Genomic DNA, 16739 nt, shown 5'->3' with positions numbered 1-16739 from the left:
CTCCAATGTAACGAGATTTACACCTGGCCCTGCAAAAGAATAAATGAGAGGGTCAGTGGAGAGTGTGTGTGTGTGTGTGTGTGTGTGTGTGTGTGTGTGTGTGTGTGTGGTGTGAAGGGCAGGGTGGAGGTGTTGAAAGAAGATTGAAGAAGTTAGAGGAAGACAAAGAAGAATGTGAGTTTTACGGTCTCTGAAAATTTCTTTGATCTTCTTTTCCAGGTTGACTTTGGATTTGCTAAGAAAATAGGATCTGGACAGAAAACATGGACATTCTGTGGAACTCCCGAGTACGTAGCTCCTGAAGTCATTCTCAACAAAGGACATGACTTCAGTGTGGATTTTTGGTCCCTGGGAATTCTAGTATATGAGCTCCTCACGGGCAAGTAAGTACCTTGTGTTTTGTCTCTTCTTTAGAGAAGTGCAAAAATAACTTACTAATGATAAAAAATATATAATTTAAGAATTTAACATTTTGGAAGTGTTTTTGATTAAGCATGATGCCTTTTCCTCCTCACATTATGTCATATATAACATGCTTTCTAGCTTGTAACATGGTGAAAAGATTCAGGAAGGTGCAGGAAAGGAGTACAAAATTGCTATGGTTTACCTAGAGTGGCAAGGCCTGTTATTATAGTTAATATATCAAGTGTGTGAAGGTTTGGGGAATCCATCATAAAAATAAGAAAGGAAATTGAAGTTGTGGGCTGTTATTATTTCCTTGTATTTTTTTTTTGTAGTTGAGAAAATAGCAATCATAATTCCATTAAATCCATTGATCAATTAAATTTAGCCGTGTTCTTCCATTTTCCCAATAAATCATTAACCAGAAATGCTGAAAGAAGGCAACATTGCTGGATTTAAATTTTAATCCCCTTGTCAACTGCTTTCTAGAGGTGCTAATGAACAGAGACAAGACACAGCAGGAGTTTTACAAGTTAAAATTGGATTGCCATTCCTGAAGCGATTAAAGGGCTGTATTAATGAATCCAGGATCCCAAATATTCAACCTGCCTGCACACACATACACACTTATACACACACACGTACACACACATATTACCTCACATCTGTAAAGCCCTTGACAGCTTACAAAGCACTTACATGTGTATTATCTAATTTTGTTTTCACAAGCTTGTATGGAAGTTAAAGCAGGAATTGTTTATTATCTTATGATTTAAATTTGTATTATGATTATTTTATGATTTAAATCTTATAGATTAGAAAACGGGGTCAGAGAGCTACTTGCCTAAGATCAAGGATTTAATCTCAGGTCTTCTGACTCTAAATATGACACACTTTTCATTAAACACGTGTGCCTTATACATAAGAGTTTTTTAATATAATGCATGGCTGTATAGACAGGATTCAGATCAGGTAGTTTTCTTTCTGGTTTTCTACCTCCATTTCTCATTAACTGATTTGGTCATTCTTTTAAGCCTTTACAACCAAATATTCTCAGTCTTGATGTCAGGGAGGATTTGCATTTGAAATGGCATAAGAAATGCTGGAATGAGCCCAGTGACGGGGATTCCAGTCTCAACACCTGCGTTACAAAAGGAGAGTTTTGTAGAATCTTCTTGAACTTTTTACACTGCAGATTTCAATGTTGGGTTACCCATGGCTCCATTCTTTTTCCTTGTCCACATGAAAGATTATTTGAGGACTTCCCTGGTGGCGCAGTGGTTGAGAGTCCACCTGCCGATGCAGGGGACATGGGTTCGTGCCCTGGTCCGGGAAGATCCCACATGCCGCGGAGCCGGGAAGATCCCACATGCCGCGGAGCGGCTGGGCCCATGAGCCACGGCCGCTGAGCCTGCGCATCCGGAGCCTGTGCTCCGCAACGGGAGAGGCCACAACAGTGAGAGGCCTGTGTACCAAAAAAAAAAAAAAAAAAAAAAAAAAGATTATTTGATATCTGTAATCATTTTCAAATATTCATTGCTTAAGATTTTGAAGTAAAAAAGAGAAAAATTTCCAGGTAGTCATTCAGAGATAAAGTTGATTAAGGTCTCAGGACACAAGGATTTCTATTTCAAGAGTTTGTTTCCTCATCCCTGGAAAATTTGTCAGCTGCATTTCTAAGACATTCATGATGGCTCTTGTAGGTAACTGGAGAATATGCATTTCAGTCTTCATCAGCTGGAATAAATTGTCACAAGAAGTAGGGAAATAAAGTGAGAGAATAAGGAAGGGAAAAAAATCCTCAATAACTTGGAGTTGCTGAAGTGACCTTGAGCTGTCATTGAAGAAGGTGCAAAATTGCTGTTATAAAGGCTTTCGGGGTAGAGCGTGAGAAAAGTTCATTTTAAATGCCCTAAAGTCAGGAGGTAAAACAAAAGAACTAAAAAACCAAAACAAAACAAAACACAACCTACTTGTAAATATATAAATAAGTTGAAGGAATTGTAGCAATGGTTTTTGTTTTCTACCTCATTTTCTTTTCAAGTGAAACATAGATTATTGAAAAGTTGGTGCAACGGACTTGTTTCAGGTTCATTACCAAGAGTGGGAACTCTCGGTATCCAAAGGTCTCAAGCGTGACCAAGGTACAACAGAGTCATTCATGAAAATCATCTTTAATTTTCAAAAATTAAATGATACAATAGAATAGGTATGAAAGTGTTTTTAAAAGCAGAGTCCATGCATGAACGTGTTATCCAAACCCAGTGGTTAATTTCCAGTGCTTTCTTACTCGTCTTAGCAACAGTTGCCTTGAAATTCTCTCTTCGTGGTTTCTAGGACCTCCCTTTCTCTCATTTCTCTTCCCATGCTAGAGGCTCCAGCTCAGTGTCTGTTGCTGGATTCTTCTTGTCATCCTGACCTTCTTCAGTGGTCATCGGGCCACTTCAGTCCTTGACCTCTTTCCTACCCACTCACTCCTTGGGTGATAACATCAAGCCCTATGCCCTGTAGATACTGTCTGATGACTCCCCGGAATCATACCTCCAGCCCTAACCTCTTCCCTGAATGTCAGACTCATAAATGTAACTGTCTGCTTAGCATCTCTATTTGGATGTTCAAGATGCAACTCGATTCTCTTCCTCAGAACCTGCTCTGAAACTGCGCACCCCCAGCCTAACCTCCACACCAGTCTTAGTAAACAGTATCTCCGTTCCATAGGTCAAAACACTTCAGTATCCTTCTTGAATCCTTTCTTTCTCCTGCATACCACATTCACCCCAGTAGCAAATCCTGTTGACTTTATGCCATCGAAATAATCCAGAATCCCACCATTTCTCACCACCTTCACCACTACCGTTCGAGTCCAGGCTACCAGGCCTGCCTTCCCCCACCGCTAGTACCATCACAGTTTATTTTCAACACATTTTTAAAAAGCTTACTCTGACTTCTGTAAATTAGATCACCTGACCTGAGAGTATTCCCAGGTCCTTCCCGTAGCCCGCTAGATCGAGATGACCATGCTGCCCTCACCTCTTACACTCTCTCCTGCTTCCTCACTCCACCAGCAACACTGCCCTCCTTTCTGTTCCAAGAACGACCCATGTCCACTCCTGACTCCTGGCCTTTGTACTTGCTGTCTTGGAATCCCTTGCCTGTTTGGCTCATTCACTCCCACCTCTGCTCAACTGCCAACATATGAGAGATGCTTTTCCTATCCACTGTGTCTAAATAAAACCACACCTCCTCTCTCTCACTCTCTGCCCTCCCCTTTATTTTTCTTTTTAGTGATTATCACCACTTGACAGATTACCTCTGTGTGTATGTGTGTGCGCGTGTGTGTGTGTACTTTGTTAAGTGATATGAAATTATTTTCTAGCATATATCCAGATTTGCTATAAAACAACTCATGAGAGGGAGGGAGGGAGGGAAAAAAAGAAAAGAAATTTAGTTGTAAATGTGTCTCAGATGCTGGTCCTAGTGTCCTATTTTGGCTTTTCTCTAGCCCGCCCTTTTCTGGGGTTGACCAAATGATGACCTACAATTTGATTCTCAAAGGAATTGAAAAAATGGATTTTCCCAGAAAGATAACCAGACGACCTGAGGATTTGATTCGGAGGCTTTGCAGGTGAGAATGACTATTAAAAACCCCTTGTTCTTGGGGGAAGGTGTGAAGGCTTCTTATTTCTGCTGCCACACATTTTAAAGTTAGGTGTATATTTACTTTTTGTACTTTTCTATGTAGTTAAATTATATTTAATGAAAATCATTTTCTATTTTGCCGTCTGTGCTAGAAGTTTGAGTTTCCTTCATGTAATACACAGTACCTACTCATAGTTTAAAAGAGATGCAGATTGTTCAGATTATCTTTGAGAATCATCTTTGTTAGAGGAAAATAGAACCACAAAACTTAGCTTAATAAAAGAGTAGTTTACAGCATTGTTATTTTGAGAGAAAATTAGTGGCGATGATAAAGTGTTACTGTATGTCCTCTTTCAATCTTCATTAAAAAAAAAAGTACTCCTATTTTAAATTACTCCAATTTTCTACTTACCACTAAAAATAATTTATTGGAGAACAGAAGACTTCTAGAATTTTGTTTAAGCTTCATTTTGTTGCAGTTTTCTTGCACACTTGAACTTTTTTAAAAGCTTTGAAATTTAGTAAATTTAGAACATGAAACCTAGCTGTGAGTTGCCCACAGAAATTTCTGCATGCTTCTAAAATTTCAGCTCTGTTGTAAATGGTTCTCTGAAGCTTTCCATGGTTCCCTTAGCAGACTTGGTAAGGTGGCATTGTCCTGTTCTTTTAAGCATTTATTCATAGCTCATTTAAAGCACTGGGAGATACCTATATCTATATATCCGTATGTATATACCTATATCTATATATTGGGATATATAGATATTGAATACATATATTCATATTCCTGACTGTAATTTGACTGTGGCTCCCCCAGAGGGGGCATGTGTTTTCCATCTCCTTTATTCTCAGATGTGCCTGGTCTATGAATATTGTTGACAAAATGAATGAATGAATAAAGAAAAATTGTTAAATTTTAATGTAAAATTCACTCAAACATAATTATTATAAATTGACTTAAAATTTTTATTTTAGGCAAAATCCAACAGAAAGACTAGGAAATCTGAAGAATGGAATCAATGACATTAAGAAACACAGGTACATAGTTACTTCTTTGCCCAGAAAAATCTAGAAATTTATTTTTAAAGTGTGGTAATCTTGAAGCTTCTCTCAGTCTGTAAAGATCCCTACACAGATGATCAAGTTTTCCTTTTTGGTGCTTTATTTTTAATTTGTGTTTTACTAGCTGCGATGAAGTTATAAAACAAATTACAAAATCACATATTCAAGTTATAGCAACTTGGCTTTTTATCTGCTGTAATCTCCATTATTTTTTAATATTAACTTGGATTCTATAAAGGAATCAAGTTCTAATTTTGACGTTTCATTTACAGTTAAAGTAGGGTAGTTATTGTTCTCAATATTCTAGAGAATGGGTCAGCTAAACCAACTGTTAAATAGTATTCTACTTCAGTTTTAACTAATATTATATATTTATTTAAAATATAATTTTCCTTTGACCAGCTCTCCACATTTTGAAGCTTCCTATCGTATTTTACTTTTGGGGTAAAGTACATTGATTTCCACAAAACCTCAAACAGTGTTTTATCCTTATGTAATAGTCTAAAAAGCACCTTTTTCAGGTCTGTGAATTTCTAAAGCTGGTCTTTAAAACCATCAATAACTTCCATAATATAAACTCTCTGATTTCGTTCCATATGTGGAAGTTCAGGCCTTGGAGTTTTTTTGTTTTTTTTTTTTAAATCTATGCCTAGCTAAATCCTGCAATCCTTGAGATGTTTTGATTTTGCTTATGATTTACAGAAGTGAAACATCACCTATTGATAGTACAAAAAATAAATTTGAGAATTTCATTACTGAAAACCTTTGAGCACACTACTGTGTTCACTTTCAGAAAGAAAAACACCTCTCAACATTTTATTCTTCTCTGGATATTTTTACTGAAGAATTAGGGGCACATCAACACAGTGTGAAAATAAAGGGAGAGATGCTGCTGAATAGAAACACTATCCGTTTTTCTGAACAGTAGTGGTGCAGCTCAAAAAAAAAAAAAAAAAAATCCCCAAGCTGCCAACCCTGCTCTATCTATTCATGAACTTTCTTGAAATAAAGCCATGTATTCAACATTGTAAATTCATATCGGGCTCTGCCATAAGGATATATCAGGACGGGGATGGGGAAGCAGGGAGGGAGGAAGAGATGGAGACAGACACATCTGTGGATTTTATAGACATCAAAATACGTATTTTATTGTTCTTTGTCATCTTTTGGATTGTCTTTCGTGTAAAGCTTATTATTTGTCTTAGACTCCAATTTATCTCTCTTCCTATGTGCTGTTATCACAGTTTCTTTTCTCATGATAAAATGACACATAAACACACCATTCATATTGAACAAACAAGTGTCCAGTCAGTAAAAGTCCCCCCTTCCAATGTATTTCCTCTTTTATCTCATTAAAGAAGCATCTTCATGTTTGCTCTGGGGTAGGTGGGAAATAGAAGTGATATAATTGTTAACAGGTTCCCGTTTTATCTCTTACTGCTTATTTACCTGAGGCTCATTTAAATATAGCTGTCAAGTTGTGATTAGATGTACATGCAGATTCATGCTGAAGGATTTTCTCACTTCAGCATGGTAATGAAGAATTTTGAATTTCCTTCCCCATAGGGATTAATTTGCCCACTCTTCTTAACAGGGTGTTCTTTGCCAAGTAGCTGAAGCATACAGCTGAAGCTGCTGTGTGTAGGGCAGAGTTCACTAATAAGATGTACCAAATTTACACAGTGCCTTCCGGTGAGCTCAGGGAGATCAAAAACATTATTTCATCTGATTTTCATAGTGCTTCTTAGCATACAAAGATGGGGCACGGGGGTCTGAAAAATAGAACTCTCTTTGCTTTCAAATAGGAGTGTTCTATAGCCTTGCGTAAGTCTCCAAGGCACATATAGCTTCACTACCCAGTATATTCTTGTAATGTTTTTTTAAAAAAGCATTCTTTCTAAAATTTGCCATCAGATTTTCCCACTCCTCTCTAAAGTAAAACATCTTTTTTCCTTGGAGAGCCATTTACTTCAATTTTGTATTTAACAACAATACACTTAAACGTGGCATATTGTTATATGTTTGTTCAGTCTGTGTTAAATCATCTTTCTTAAAAATAGAGTTCCTCCCTCTCCTATTTATAAGTTAACTTATAAACCAGGTACCAATCATGTCTCCCAACACCTCTCTGAAAAGAGGGATAATATAGTTGTAGGGTACAATTAAATCTTTCCTGCTAGGTAGAGGAGTAATTTGTTTCAGGTCTCTTAATGTTACCTTTAATATTTCCAGTCTCTAGAATTTTACTCTCAAGAATAGCTACTACTCTTTTAAAAATGAAGAAGCAATTTATGTACAGTTGCTGCTAATATTTCTTTAGTGAATATTTTTCACACACGACTGCATGCTGGCACTTGGATTACTTAAAATGTGGTTAGTGTCAAAAAGGCCAGGTGTTAAGTGAATAACCACTCATGTTAAGTAAATATTGCCATAAGTCAAATTGTAGCAAGTACTCAGCAAGAAATGCATAGGCTCTTTGATTCAGTAGAGTAACAGTAATGATTTTTATTAATATTTATGGAGTAGCATCTGGGTAGAGAGCATTGTAAAATATGTGAAAAGGAATTGTGTCAGTCATCGGTGGCAAAAGAAAAGAATCCACAGAACTGTGTGCCTAGAAATCCCTAAAAATGGAGCCTCGGTCTGTGCAAAGAAGGTGATGGGTGGATCATGGAGAGGACTTCTGTGGTTTTGCAGCAAGGACAATGGAAGTCATACATCTAGGATTGCTGTCTGACTCACACTCTTTGCTTAGAGACTCAACAGTGTAGACCAAAATGTCACTTTGGGTTAAGAATGGCATCTGAAATGGAATGTACTAAGAGCCCGCCCTCTCTGTTTTTAGTACTTTTTCTCTTGCTAAGCTTAGACTTGGAATGAGAAATCCAGTCAAGGAGTGACCCAAAACCAACTCCACGAGAGGGAGGAGATTGAAAAAGGTAGAAAAGGGTAACTTCGGATACAGTTGACAGACCGATGAATACGAGGGCCTCCTAAAATCTCCCAGCCTTCATTCTGATACCTCCCACCACCACCCTGACCTATCACGCCCCCCACTGCGATCATTCTTCACATAGCAGCCAGAATCGTCTTCTGAAAACATATTTAGATTGTATCACTTCCTTATAACTTTCTACTGGCTTCCCGATAAGCATAAAATCTTGATTCCTTGTTGTGTTCTACAAGACCCTATAAGATCTGGCCTCTGGCTGGTTCTCAGACATCATATTTTTCTCTCGTTTCCCCTCCACTCACCACACTTCAGCTCATTCCTATCACTTTCTTCCATTCAGAAGGTCATTGCCACAAATCTTCCCATGGCTTCTCCCTTCTCTTCATTCTGGCCTCAATTCAAATATCACTTCTTCAGATAGCACCCTAGCTAAAAGCAGCACCTCCCAAGCCATCCATATCCCAGTCATCATCCACCATTTTATTCTCTTTTATCTTCCTAGTACGTATTAGTATATGAAATTAATGTAAATGTTCGTATTGTTTACTTTTTTGTTTGATTACTTGTCACCTCCTGCCAAAATAAAAATATCTTGAAAGCAGGGTCTTTGTTGTTTTTGATGCCTGGGACCAAGTTGACTTTCCATAAATTTTTGTTGGCTGGCAGACCTGACCTCAGTGTCCCAATAGAAAAGATCAGTGGATTTAAACAGTATTATTCCAGGTTCTTTATAAGATTCTGAGAGACACAGTACATTGTTTCTGTCTGAGAGGAGCAAGTCCTCCTCATTTCTGGTGTTGCATTTCCAGCTCACCAAGCCTGATACGTATCCTAAAGACCAGATCAGTCCTTCCTTTTAGATTAATAGTTTGGAAGCAATAAATGAAAGAACTTCATCTGGCCATCAGCCTTCTCTCATTACAGATAACTGTAAAATACTTTTTATCTTGGAGCCTCTTATATACATTTCACCAATAGCATCACCACCATGGCAGTGTGTTACTGTAAGACATGATAGTTAGAGGTCCTATGTAAGGGTGTTCTCTTGTAGAGTCATTCAGTTATTCAACAGACATTTATTGGAGCCCCTGTTTTGTGTCAAGTACTGTTGCAAGTGTTAGGGACACAGAAGGAAAGGAAACAGACAAAAACCCCTACTCTCATGGAGCTTGCATTCTAGTTGGAGAGAAAGAAAATAAAGAAAATAATTAAGTGTATAGTAGGTATATTAGAAGGCAGTAACTTATAAGGAGAGAAAATAAAGTATGGAAGGAGGATGGGAAGTACATGGGGGTGGGGTTGGGGAGGGGTTGCCATGTTAGACTGGATGGCCAATGAAGGCCTCTCTAAGAAGATGACCTTCGAGAAAATACCTGATGGTGTTGAGGAGACAGACCATGTGGAAATCTGGGGAAAGGACAATTCAGCTACAGGGGCTCAAGTGCAAAGGTCTTGAAGTGGGAACATCCCATGCTTGTTGGAAGAATGTTGAGGAGACAAAGGAGCAAAGAGAGAGAGAAAGAGAAAGGTAGGGCAGTGGCAGGGTGGGGGAAGGGTGGTGGTGGAAAGGGTGATAAGGCCTCTGGGTTTTAATAAAGACATGGTAATGACTTTGCCTTTTACACTGAGTGAAATTGGAAGCATTGGACAGTTTTGAACAAAGGCATGATGTGAACAAAGGCTGCAATGGCTGATGGCTTCAGGCAGGCAACATTTAGTGTTTACTGGAATGACAGGCAACAGTTTTTTTTGTCTGCAGTTGATACAGTGATTAGATTACTCTTTCAAGTTTTCCTCCAAACTTAAAATGTTGGAGGAAACATTTCCTCCAAATGACTTTCATTTTAAATGATCACCCTTGCTGGGCTGTTTCCCATGGACAAAAGCAGGAGGACCCGTTAGGATGTTATTATACTAATACAGGCAAGAAATAACTGTGGCTTGGCCCATGCTGGTAGAGTAGAGGTGTTGAGTATTGGCCAGGTTCTGAATACCAACGTATTTTGAACGTAACAGACTAGATTTACATATGGAGTGAGATAGGATGTGAGAGAAAGGATAACTCCAAAGTCTTTGGTTTGAGCAACTGGAAGAGTTGAGGGAAGTTCGTTGCGGAAAATTTGGAGCTTCAGTGTGGACCTGATACAGCTAGATGCCCGTTAGACATCCAGTGGGGAGATGGTGAATAGCACTTGTAGCTAGCAGCCTGTTAAGCAGTGTGTGTGTGTGTGTGTGTGTGTGTGTGTGGAGGGGGGCAGGGTGGTGGTGGAAATAGCAGTTTGGGAGTAATCAGTTTATACATGCTATTTAAAGCCACAAGACTGAATGAGATTTCCTAGAAAGTGGGAGTAGTTGGAAGAAGAGGTCCAAGGACTGAGCCCCAGAGCATGCCAACTTCCTATGGAAATAGCAACGGAAAATGAGAGAAAGCACCCAAGATGGTAAGAAGAAAGCCAGGACAAGGGCATGTCTCTGGCGCCAAGTGAAGAAAGTGTTTTGGGAAGTGTGAGTGATGAGCTGTGCTAAGAGTAAGATGAAAACTGAGAATTAAGGGAATTCGCTGGAGTGGAGAGGGTGAAGCCTGATTGCGGTGTGCCTAGGAGAAAATGGGTAGTGTCGACTGAAGAAAAACACAACAACCTAAAAGTTGCAAGTTATGTTTTATTTGGAGACCTTACTGAGGACTATAGCCCAGGAGACAACCTCTCAGCTCTGAGGAACTGCTGCAAAGAGGTAAAGGAGGAATCAGGATATATAAGAGTTTTTGCTTTAAAAACAAAAACATGTAGTACAACATTGGAAGATTACTGCTGAAGTGGGGAAGGGCCATATAGGGGTTGGGGAGTAAGAGGTACAAACTATTAGGTATAGAATGAGCTACGAGGATATATTGTACAACACAGGAAATATAGCCAATATTTTGTAATAACTATAAATGGAGTATAAGTTTTAAAAATTGTGCATCACTATATTGTACACCTGTAACTTACATACTGCTGTACAGCAACTATACTTCAATTTTAAAAAGAAAAAGAAAAAAATTTACCACTAATCACAAATAGAAGACATCTCAAGTCAACGATTTTACTGCTTTTCTATATATGGGAAGATGTAAGAGTTTGGGCTCCTTGAAATTACCCCTTAGATATGCATCTTAACTATCTAGGACCAGTATTCAGTTTTTCTCCATCCTGAATCCCCCATCAGGTGGCTGCAATGGCTGAGGGCTTCAGGGCAGGCAACACTTAGTGTTTACTGGAGTGGCAGGCAACAGTTTTTTTTGTCCGCAGTTGATACAGTGATTAGTTTACTCTTTCAAGTTTTCCTCCAATGGGAAGAGAGAAATGGAATGAGAGTTGGAGGGGAGTTCGGGTCAAGGGAGATTGCTTTGTGGTTGGAAGAATTTAAATGTTTCCATACTGATTCGAATGCCCCAGGAGAGACGATGTTAAAGATTCAGGAGAGAGGAGAATTTAAGGAGCATGTCTGAATAGAGAATGTCTACAAGATCAAATACACAGCAGAGGAGCTGACCTTAGAGAGGAGCAAGGGCAGTTCATTCATGGTGCAGTAGAGAAAGGGAACACACAGATGTGCCTACACAGGCAGGTTTGCTGGTGGAAAATTGTAGAAGTTCTCTTTTCTGCTCCTGTTTCTTAGTGAAATAGGAAGTCAGGCCATCATTTGGGAGGGAAGATGGATAGGAGGTCTGAAAGTCTGAGGAGAGAGGACGAAGAATGGATTATGAGTCTAAGGGAGTGTGACGAGGGGAACAACAGGGAAACCTAGACTGACTGCTGGGCAGCATTAAAGGCCCCCCTGAGGGTAGTGGGCATGGATTTAATGTGAGAGACACACATGTGTGTGGGCATGGTTGGTATTTTCCTCTGATCACTTGCAGCTATACTGTTGCAGGCAGGGAGCAGGCAACAAAATGGGTAGACAGATGACTTGACATGCTAATAGTTTATCAGATAAGTAATATTTCTCTGTACTTTTCTGATTTCTCAGGTGGTTAAATGGTTTTAATTGGGAAGGACTGAAAGCACGGAACCTTCCATCACCTTTACAAAGAGAGGTATGGTATCTACTATATTACTCTCTTGATTTTTTTCCAAGTATTTGTTTTTGTAAACAGGTTTTAGGGGTGTGTGTGTGTGTGTGTGTATGTGTGTGTAGAATAGATTAAAACATTTTTTAACAGTTTTTAAATTTAAGTGAAAATGTCTTTGCAATTGTGACTATATGGTCTAAATAGTATTACGTATTCAATGGACCTTAGCTCAGCTCTTAAGAATGGATTACATGTAAATCTAAATCCCAAGGTAGCCAGTGTTGGTCAGGCTGACAGATGGTTCTAAAAATATAATATGAACCTATATGTAATTTAAAATTTTCTAGTAGCCGTATTAAAAAAGGTAAAAAGAAATGGGTGAAATTAATTTTAATTATCATAATACATTAAAATATTATTTCAACATGTAACAAACACAGAATATTAATATATTAATAAAGATGTTACATTTATTTTTTTCATACTGAATTTTCAAAAATCCCAAGTGGTTTTTCCACTTTCAGCCATCTCAGTTCCGACTAGCTATATTTCCAGTGCTCAGTCCCCATTGCTGGTTGGACAGCACAGCTCCAGAGAAAGCAGAACATCTGCTAAGTTGGGGAGGGAGGGGGATGACTCAGGAATAATCTAGTCAACATCCTACAAATGTTATGTTGTGTTCTCTGTAAAGGAATTTTGAGGATCTTTGTCTTTCTTTGTACCTTTTTAGATTGACATCTGAATTTTTTCATTACTCGTCTAAGTCATTGTGGAAAATGTAATTTCGAGTATGTTGTAAATATTGACATTTTATAGTAAAACACTACTCTCACTTTGCCCCTTTAAATATATCCAGTGTAATCTAAATGCCATTGAGATATGAAACCCATCAGCCATTTAAAAAATAGACAGAAATATTACATGACTACTTTTTCTCTCTAAACTCCTATTTTCATGTTTCCATTAGATCTTCTCTATAAAATTTCATCCTAATGTAAAAGATTTTTATACTGGATGGTCTTCTATTAATCATTCTTTAAGTGCCTTTCAATTTTAGTTTTTATAAAATTAAAAATTTTTGTGAGGATAAAAATTTCGCTGGCAATACAAATATTTCTTCTGGATTCAGTTATAATTACATTTTTGTAGCATGCAGTATCAAACAACATACATATATTATAAATTTTTAAATAATTATTAAACAAAAATGTTTTGAAAAGAAATTATTAATGTACTTGTGGTTGAATATTATTTACTAAAAAATGGGATCAGATTCCACATCAATTCTATTTCTTTTTAAAATTATTTTTCTGTAGATGAAAGTGCTAAGAGTTGTGTTCACATAAATAAGTAAATGAGAGTGGAGGATTTTATAATAGCAATGTCACTTTGAGCACCTTCTGAGTAGTCTCCTTATGCCCCCAAAAAACTCATTATGATGGATCATAAATAGTATTTTTAGCTGATAATTCAATTAGGTACTAATGAAGATTGTTTGAAAGCAAAGAATTGAAAACCACTTGATTTGCAAAGTAATTTAATACCAGAGTCATTTCACTCTTTCAACAAGGTCACTAGTATTTTGAATTGTCCCTTTGTTTGACATTCTGGAGAATTTATATGGGTCAATTAACCCTATAAAAATTCAAGATCAGTGAGAAACTTTATTATAAAGTGGAAGAAGGATTCTGGCAAATTTTGATATTTTTAATATTTCCTTTTAAAATATTTTCCAATTTGAAAAAAAAAAAAGAGACATCATTTCTGTCACCTTTTCTTTCAGAAATAACTCCTTAAGCCAGGTAGCTCCTACTGCATGTAATTCTGGGACCCGATCCATTTGTTCTAACGGGGAGATCTCATGAGGCTGAGAGTGTGACTCAAAAATCATAACTGGTTCTATTTTCCTTATATGTACATTACAAGTGGTTGCAGTAGAAAATCAGTGTTCAGATACAGAAAGCATTCCCCATATGTTCTAGCATGCTTCGTCAACGTTATCCTCACCTTTGGTTTCATCCTTTTTCTACTAGCTAAGTGGACCCACAGATCACAGCTACTTTGACAAGTATCCTCCCGAGAAGGGGGTGCCTCCTGATGAGCTGTCAGGCTGGGATAAAGACTTCTGACAGAAGAAAAGATGATTACTGCCCTACATACACAAAAGGACTATAAGGACCAACAATCCAACACTGATTATTTCTCTTCAGAGTATTATACTATCTTTTAGAAGACCATTAGAGAAAAGAAATCCCTGCCCATGAGCTGGGGGTGGGAAATAGTAGGTGCGGAGGTGGTTCTGAATGATAATGTCTCATTTAGATGCTGTGAATTATTCGTGTGTTCTGTTCTTTGCTTTTCTCAAATGTTGAAGGCTATCCTATTCCCCTCTTCAAAGTCAGAACCATTTTTGTCAAAGGGACATCATTTTCTCTGCAGTCTGTTGCTCCGTCCCAATCATATTTGTCTCCTTTGAGTCCTAGTAAGGTTTAAAAAGTGTCTTGCCCTTGAGCAACTAAGTCATTCAAATAGAAGAAAGAACAAGGGTGAATTTTGGAAGATTTCCCCCATTCTCAACAATCCCACGTAAGCATTATGGCATCTTGAAGTCATGGCTTGCCGTAAACTTGGTAGTCAGCAGAAGTTCTTGATTTTCACCTGTGTTCAACCTAGAAATATATTGATAGGCTTCTGAACCTAGTCTGGGGAAAGGCAAATTTGAGTATTAGTCATTGGTACCACTTTCTAACACAGATGAGTTAATGAATCTAGCCAGGTAATTATATTCTATTGGGGAACTTAGAAACAATAAACAAAGCAAAAAATATTTTTATTCTCCTGTGACCAGCTGTGATACCTCAGAGACTTTTCAAAAGTCTTGTTAAAGATGGTTATAATGTGTGGTTAATTGATGGGCCTTTGGAAAGGTTTTATCTTATATATTAAATATTTTCACAATCAAATTAGAAAACACGCAGGAACTACATTGTGAAGGCTTTTCCTTCCCATTACATATGGAGGAGAAAAAATTCTAAAAGGTATAAATGCTGACTCTTTGAAACTCTGAGATATTTTGGCCAGTTCTGTGATTGTTGCTATTAATAAACCAAGAGTATAGAAATAACCACAGTTAATTTTTAATGGAAATCCCATTGGCAAATATTGATGCACGCCTAATCACTGCTGCATTAATTACTTTAAGGAGACATTTGAGTCATGGGAGTGTTTATAATTTTAGATTGTTAAGGCAGGCAAGCCACTAGAGAAGGGATGGGACGGTAAAAGGGACATCCAGCATCTGTCCCCCTCCTGGCTCCTCCCTGCAGTCTTCCAAATAACAAATAGATTTGTTTCAATAGCATTGGACACCAGTAACCAAGAACTTCACTAGTAGAATGTTTTATGTACCGATCATGATCATTCTCCCACCCTCCTTCCCAAATGGATGGGAAACAGATTTTCTTTTTATCTTTTTGATCTGGCAGAGTAAAAATAACATCAAAGTTCCTGCATTATTCAAGCTTCTGGTTATACTTTCACATGCTAATGTTCTATAGGAAAAGCATCGCTATCCACATCCACCCATATTTTCAGCATTCAGAGAGTCATCTATCTGCTTCTGAAGTGTTAAACCAGATAAGTGAGGCCCAACCCAGGAAGGTGCATCCTTAACAAATTAAATTTCCACATTTAGAATCCTTTTGCTGAACCAAAGAATTTTTGTTTCCTGTAGTAGTATTTTTAAAGTTTATGTATTGTACATAGAAGAACCATTTTTAATAGGATCAACATAACCTGCTTAATGAATTTCTAAGATTTTTTAAAGATTTTTATTTGAATTTGGTTTGTAAGCACTGTATGTTTTTCCATGTATATATTTTTAAATTACCCACCTATAAATGTAGGGAATTTATGTATTGGGTGGATATTAGAACTGTACAGTTATACTAGCAATGATATTCTCAAAGGTGATCAATAGTTGTAATTCAAAAAAGACTTACATATATACAAATAAAAACCAACTTAGGGTACTACAAGTTTATTTTGGCTATGACTGGCCATGTCAATATATAATCTCCACATGTGATTTTATTGTGTTTACTTTGGAGTACTTTATAAAGATGGAGAAATGAGAGACTGAACCATTAATACAATCCCATTTCTATTTTGTATCTGGGTGACTTTGGAAAAATGACTTCACTTTTTTTGAGTACTAGCTTTCTCACCTGTAGAAAAAGCACAGTAAAACAATACCTACTTTAGGCACCTGTTTTGGGGAGTAAATTGATACCTAGACAGTCCTTTGCCAATTTCAATGAAATAATCAATGCTGCATAGATGGGAGCTACTGTTACTATCTCTATTAGAATTAAAGGGGCCTTAATAACCGTTTAGTCCTGGACCTTATGTATCATTGGTATCTGTATGCACAATTGTACCAATTAAATCCAGTATCAATCTTTTCTTTTTCTTTTAAATCATGAAGTAAAGATGGTTAATCAAATTTTAATGCATGTGATGAAGAATTAACCCTCACCAAAATGAAGTGCTTTATTAAGAGTTCACTGCTCGGGCTTCCCTGGTGGCGCAGTGGTTGAGAGTCCGCCTGCCGATGCAGGGGACGCA

General features: G+C 37.6%; 1 protein-coding gene across 2 annotated transcripts in view; it reads left to right on the top strand.

The window, feature by feature from the left end:
- The window catches only part of PRKG2 (protein kinase cGMP-dependent 2), an 85790-nt gene extending 69280 nt beyond the window's left edge, over positions 1 to 16510 (top strand). For both annotated transcript variants that reach the window (XM_004316075.3, XM_004316074.4), the window contains exons 14-18: positions 220 to 383; positions 3905 to 4027; positions 5017 to 5079; positions 12071 to 12137; positions 14147 to 16510. In XM_004316075.3, the coding sequence (XP_004316123.1) occupies positions 220 to 383; positions 3905 to 4027; positions 5017 to 5079; positions 12071 to 12137; positions 14147 to 14242 (513 nt within the window). In that variant the 3' untranslated portion in view covers positions 14243 to 16510. The remainder of the gene's footprint in view (positions 1 to 219; positions 384 to 3904; positions 4028 to 5016; positions 5080 to 12070; positions 12138 to 14146) is intronic.
- The last annotated feature ends 229 nt before the right edge of the window (positions 16511 to 16739 follow it).

This window comes from Tursiops truncatus, chromosome 5 (assembly GCF_011762595.2).
Source record: "Tursiops truncatus isolate mTurTru1 chromosome 5, mTurTru1.mat.Y, whole genome shotgun sequence".
NCBI lineage: Eukaryota > Metazoa > Chordata > Mammalia > Artiodactyla > Delphinidae > Tursiops > Tursiops truncatus.
Note: the sequence above shows the minus strand (reverse complement) of the source record. Positions and strands in the feature narration are given on the sequence as shown.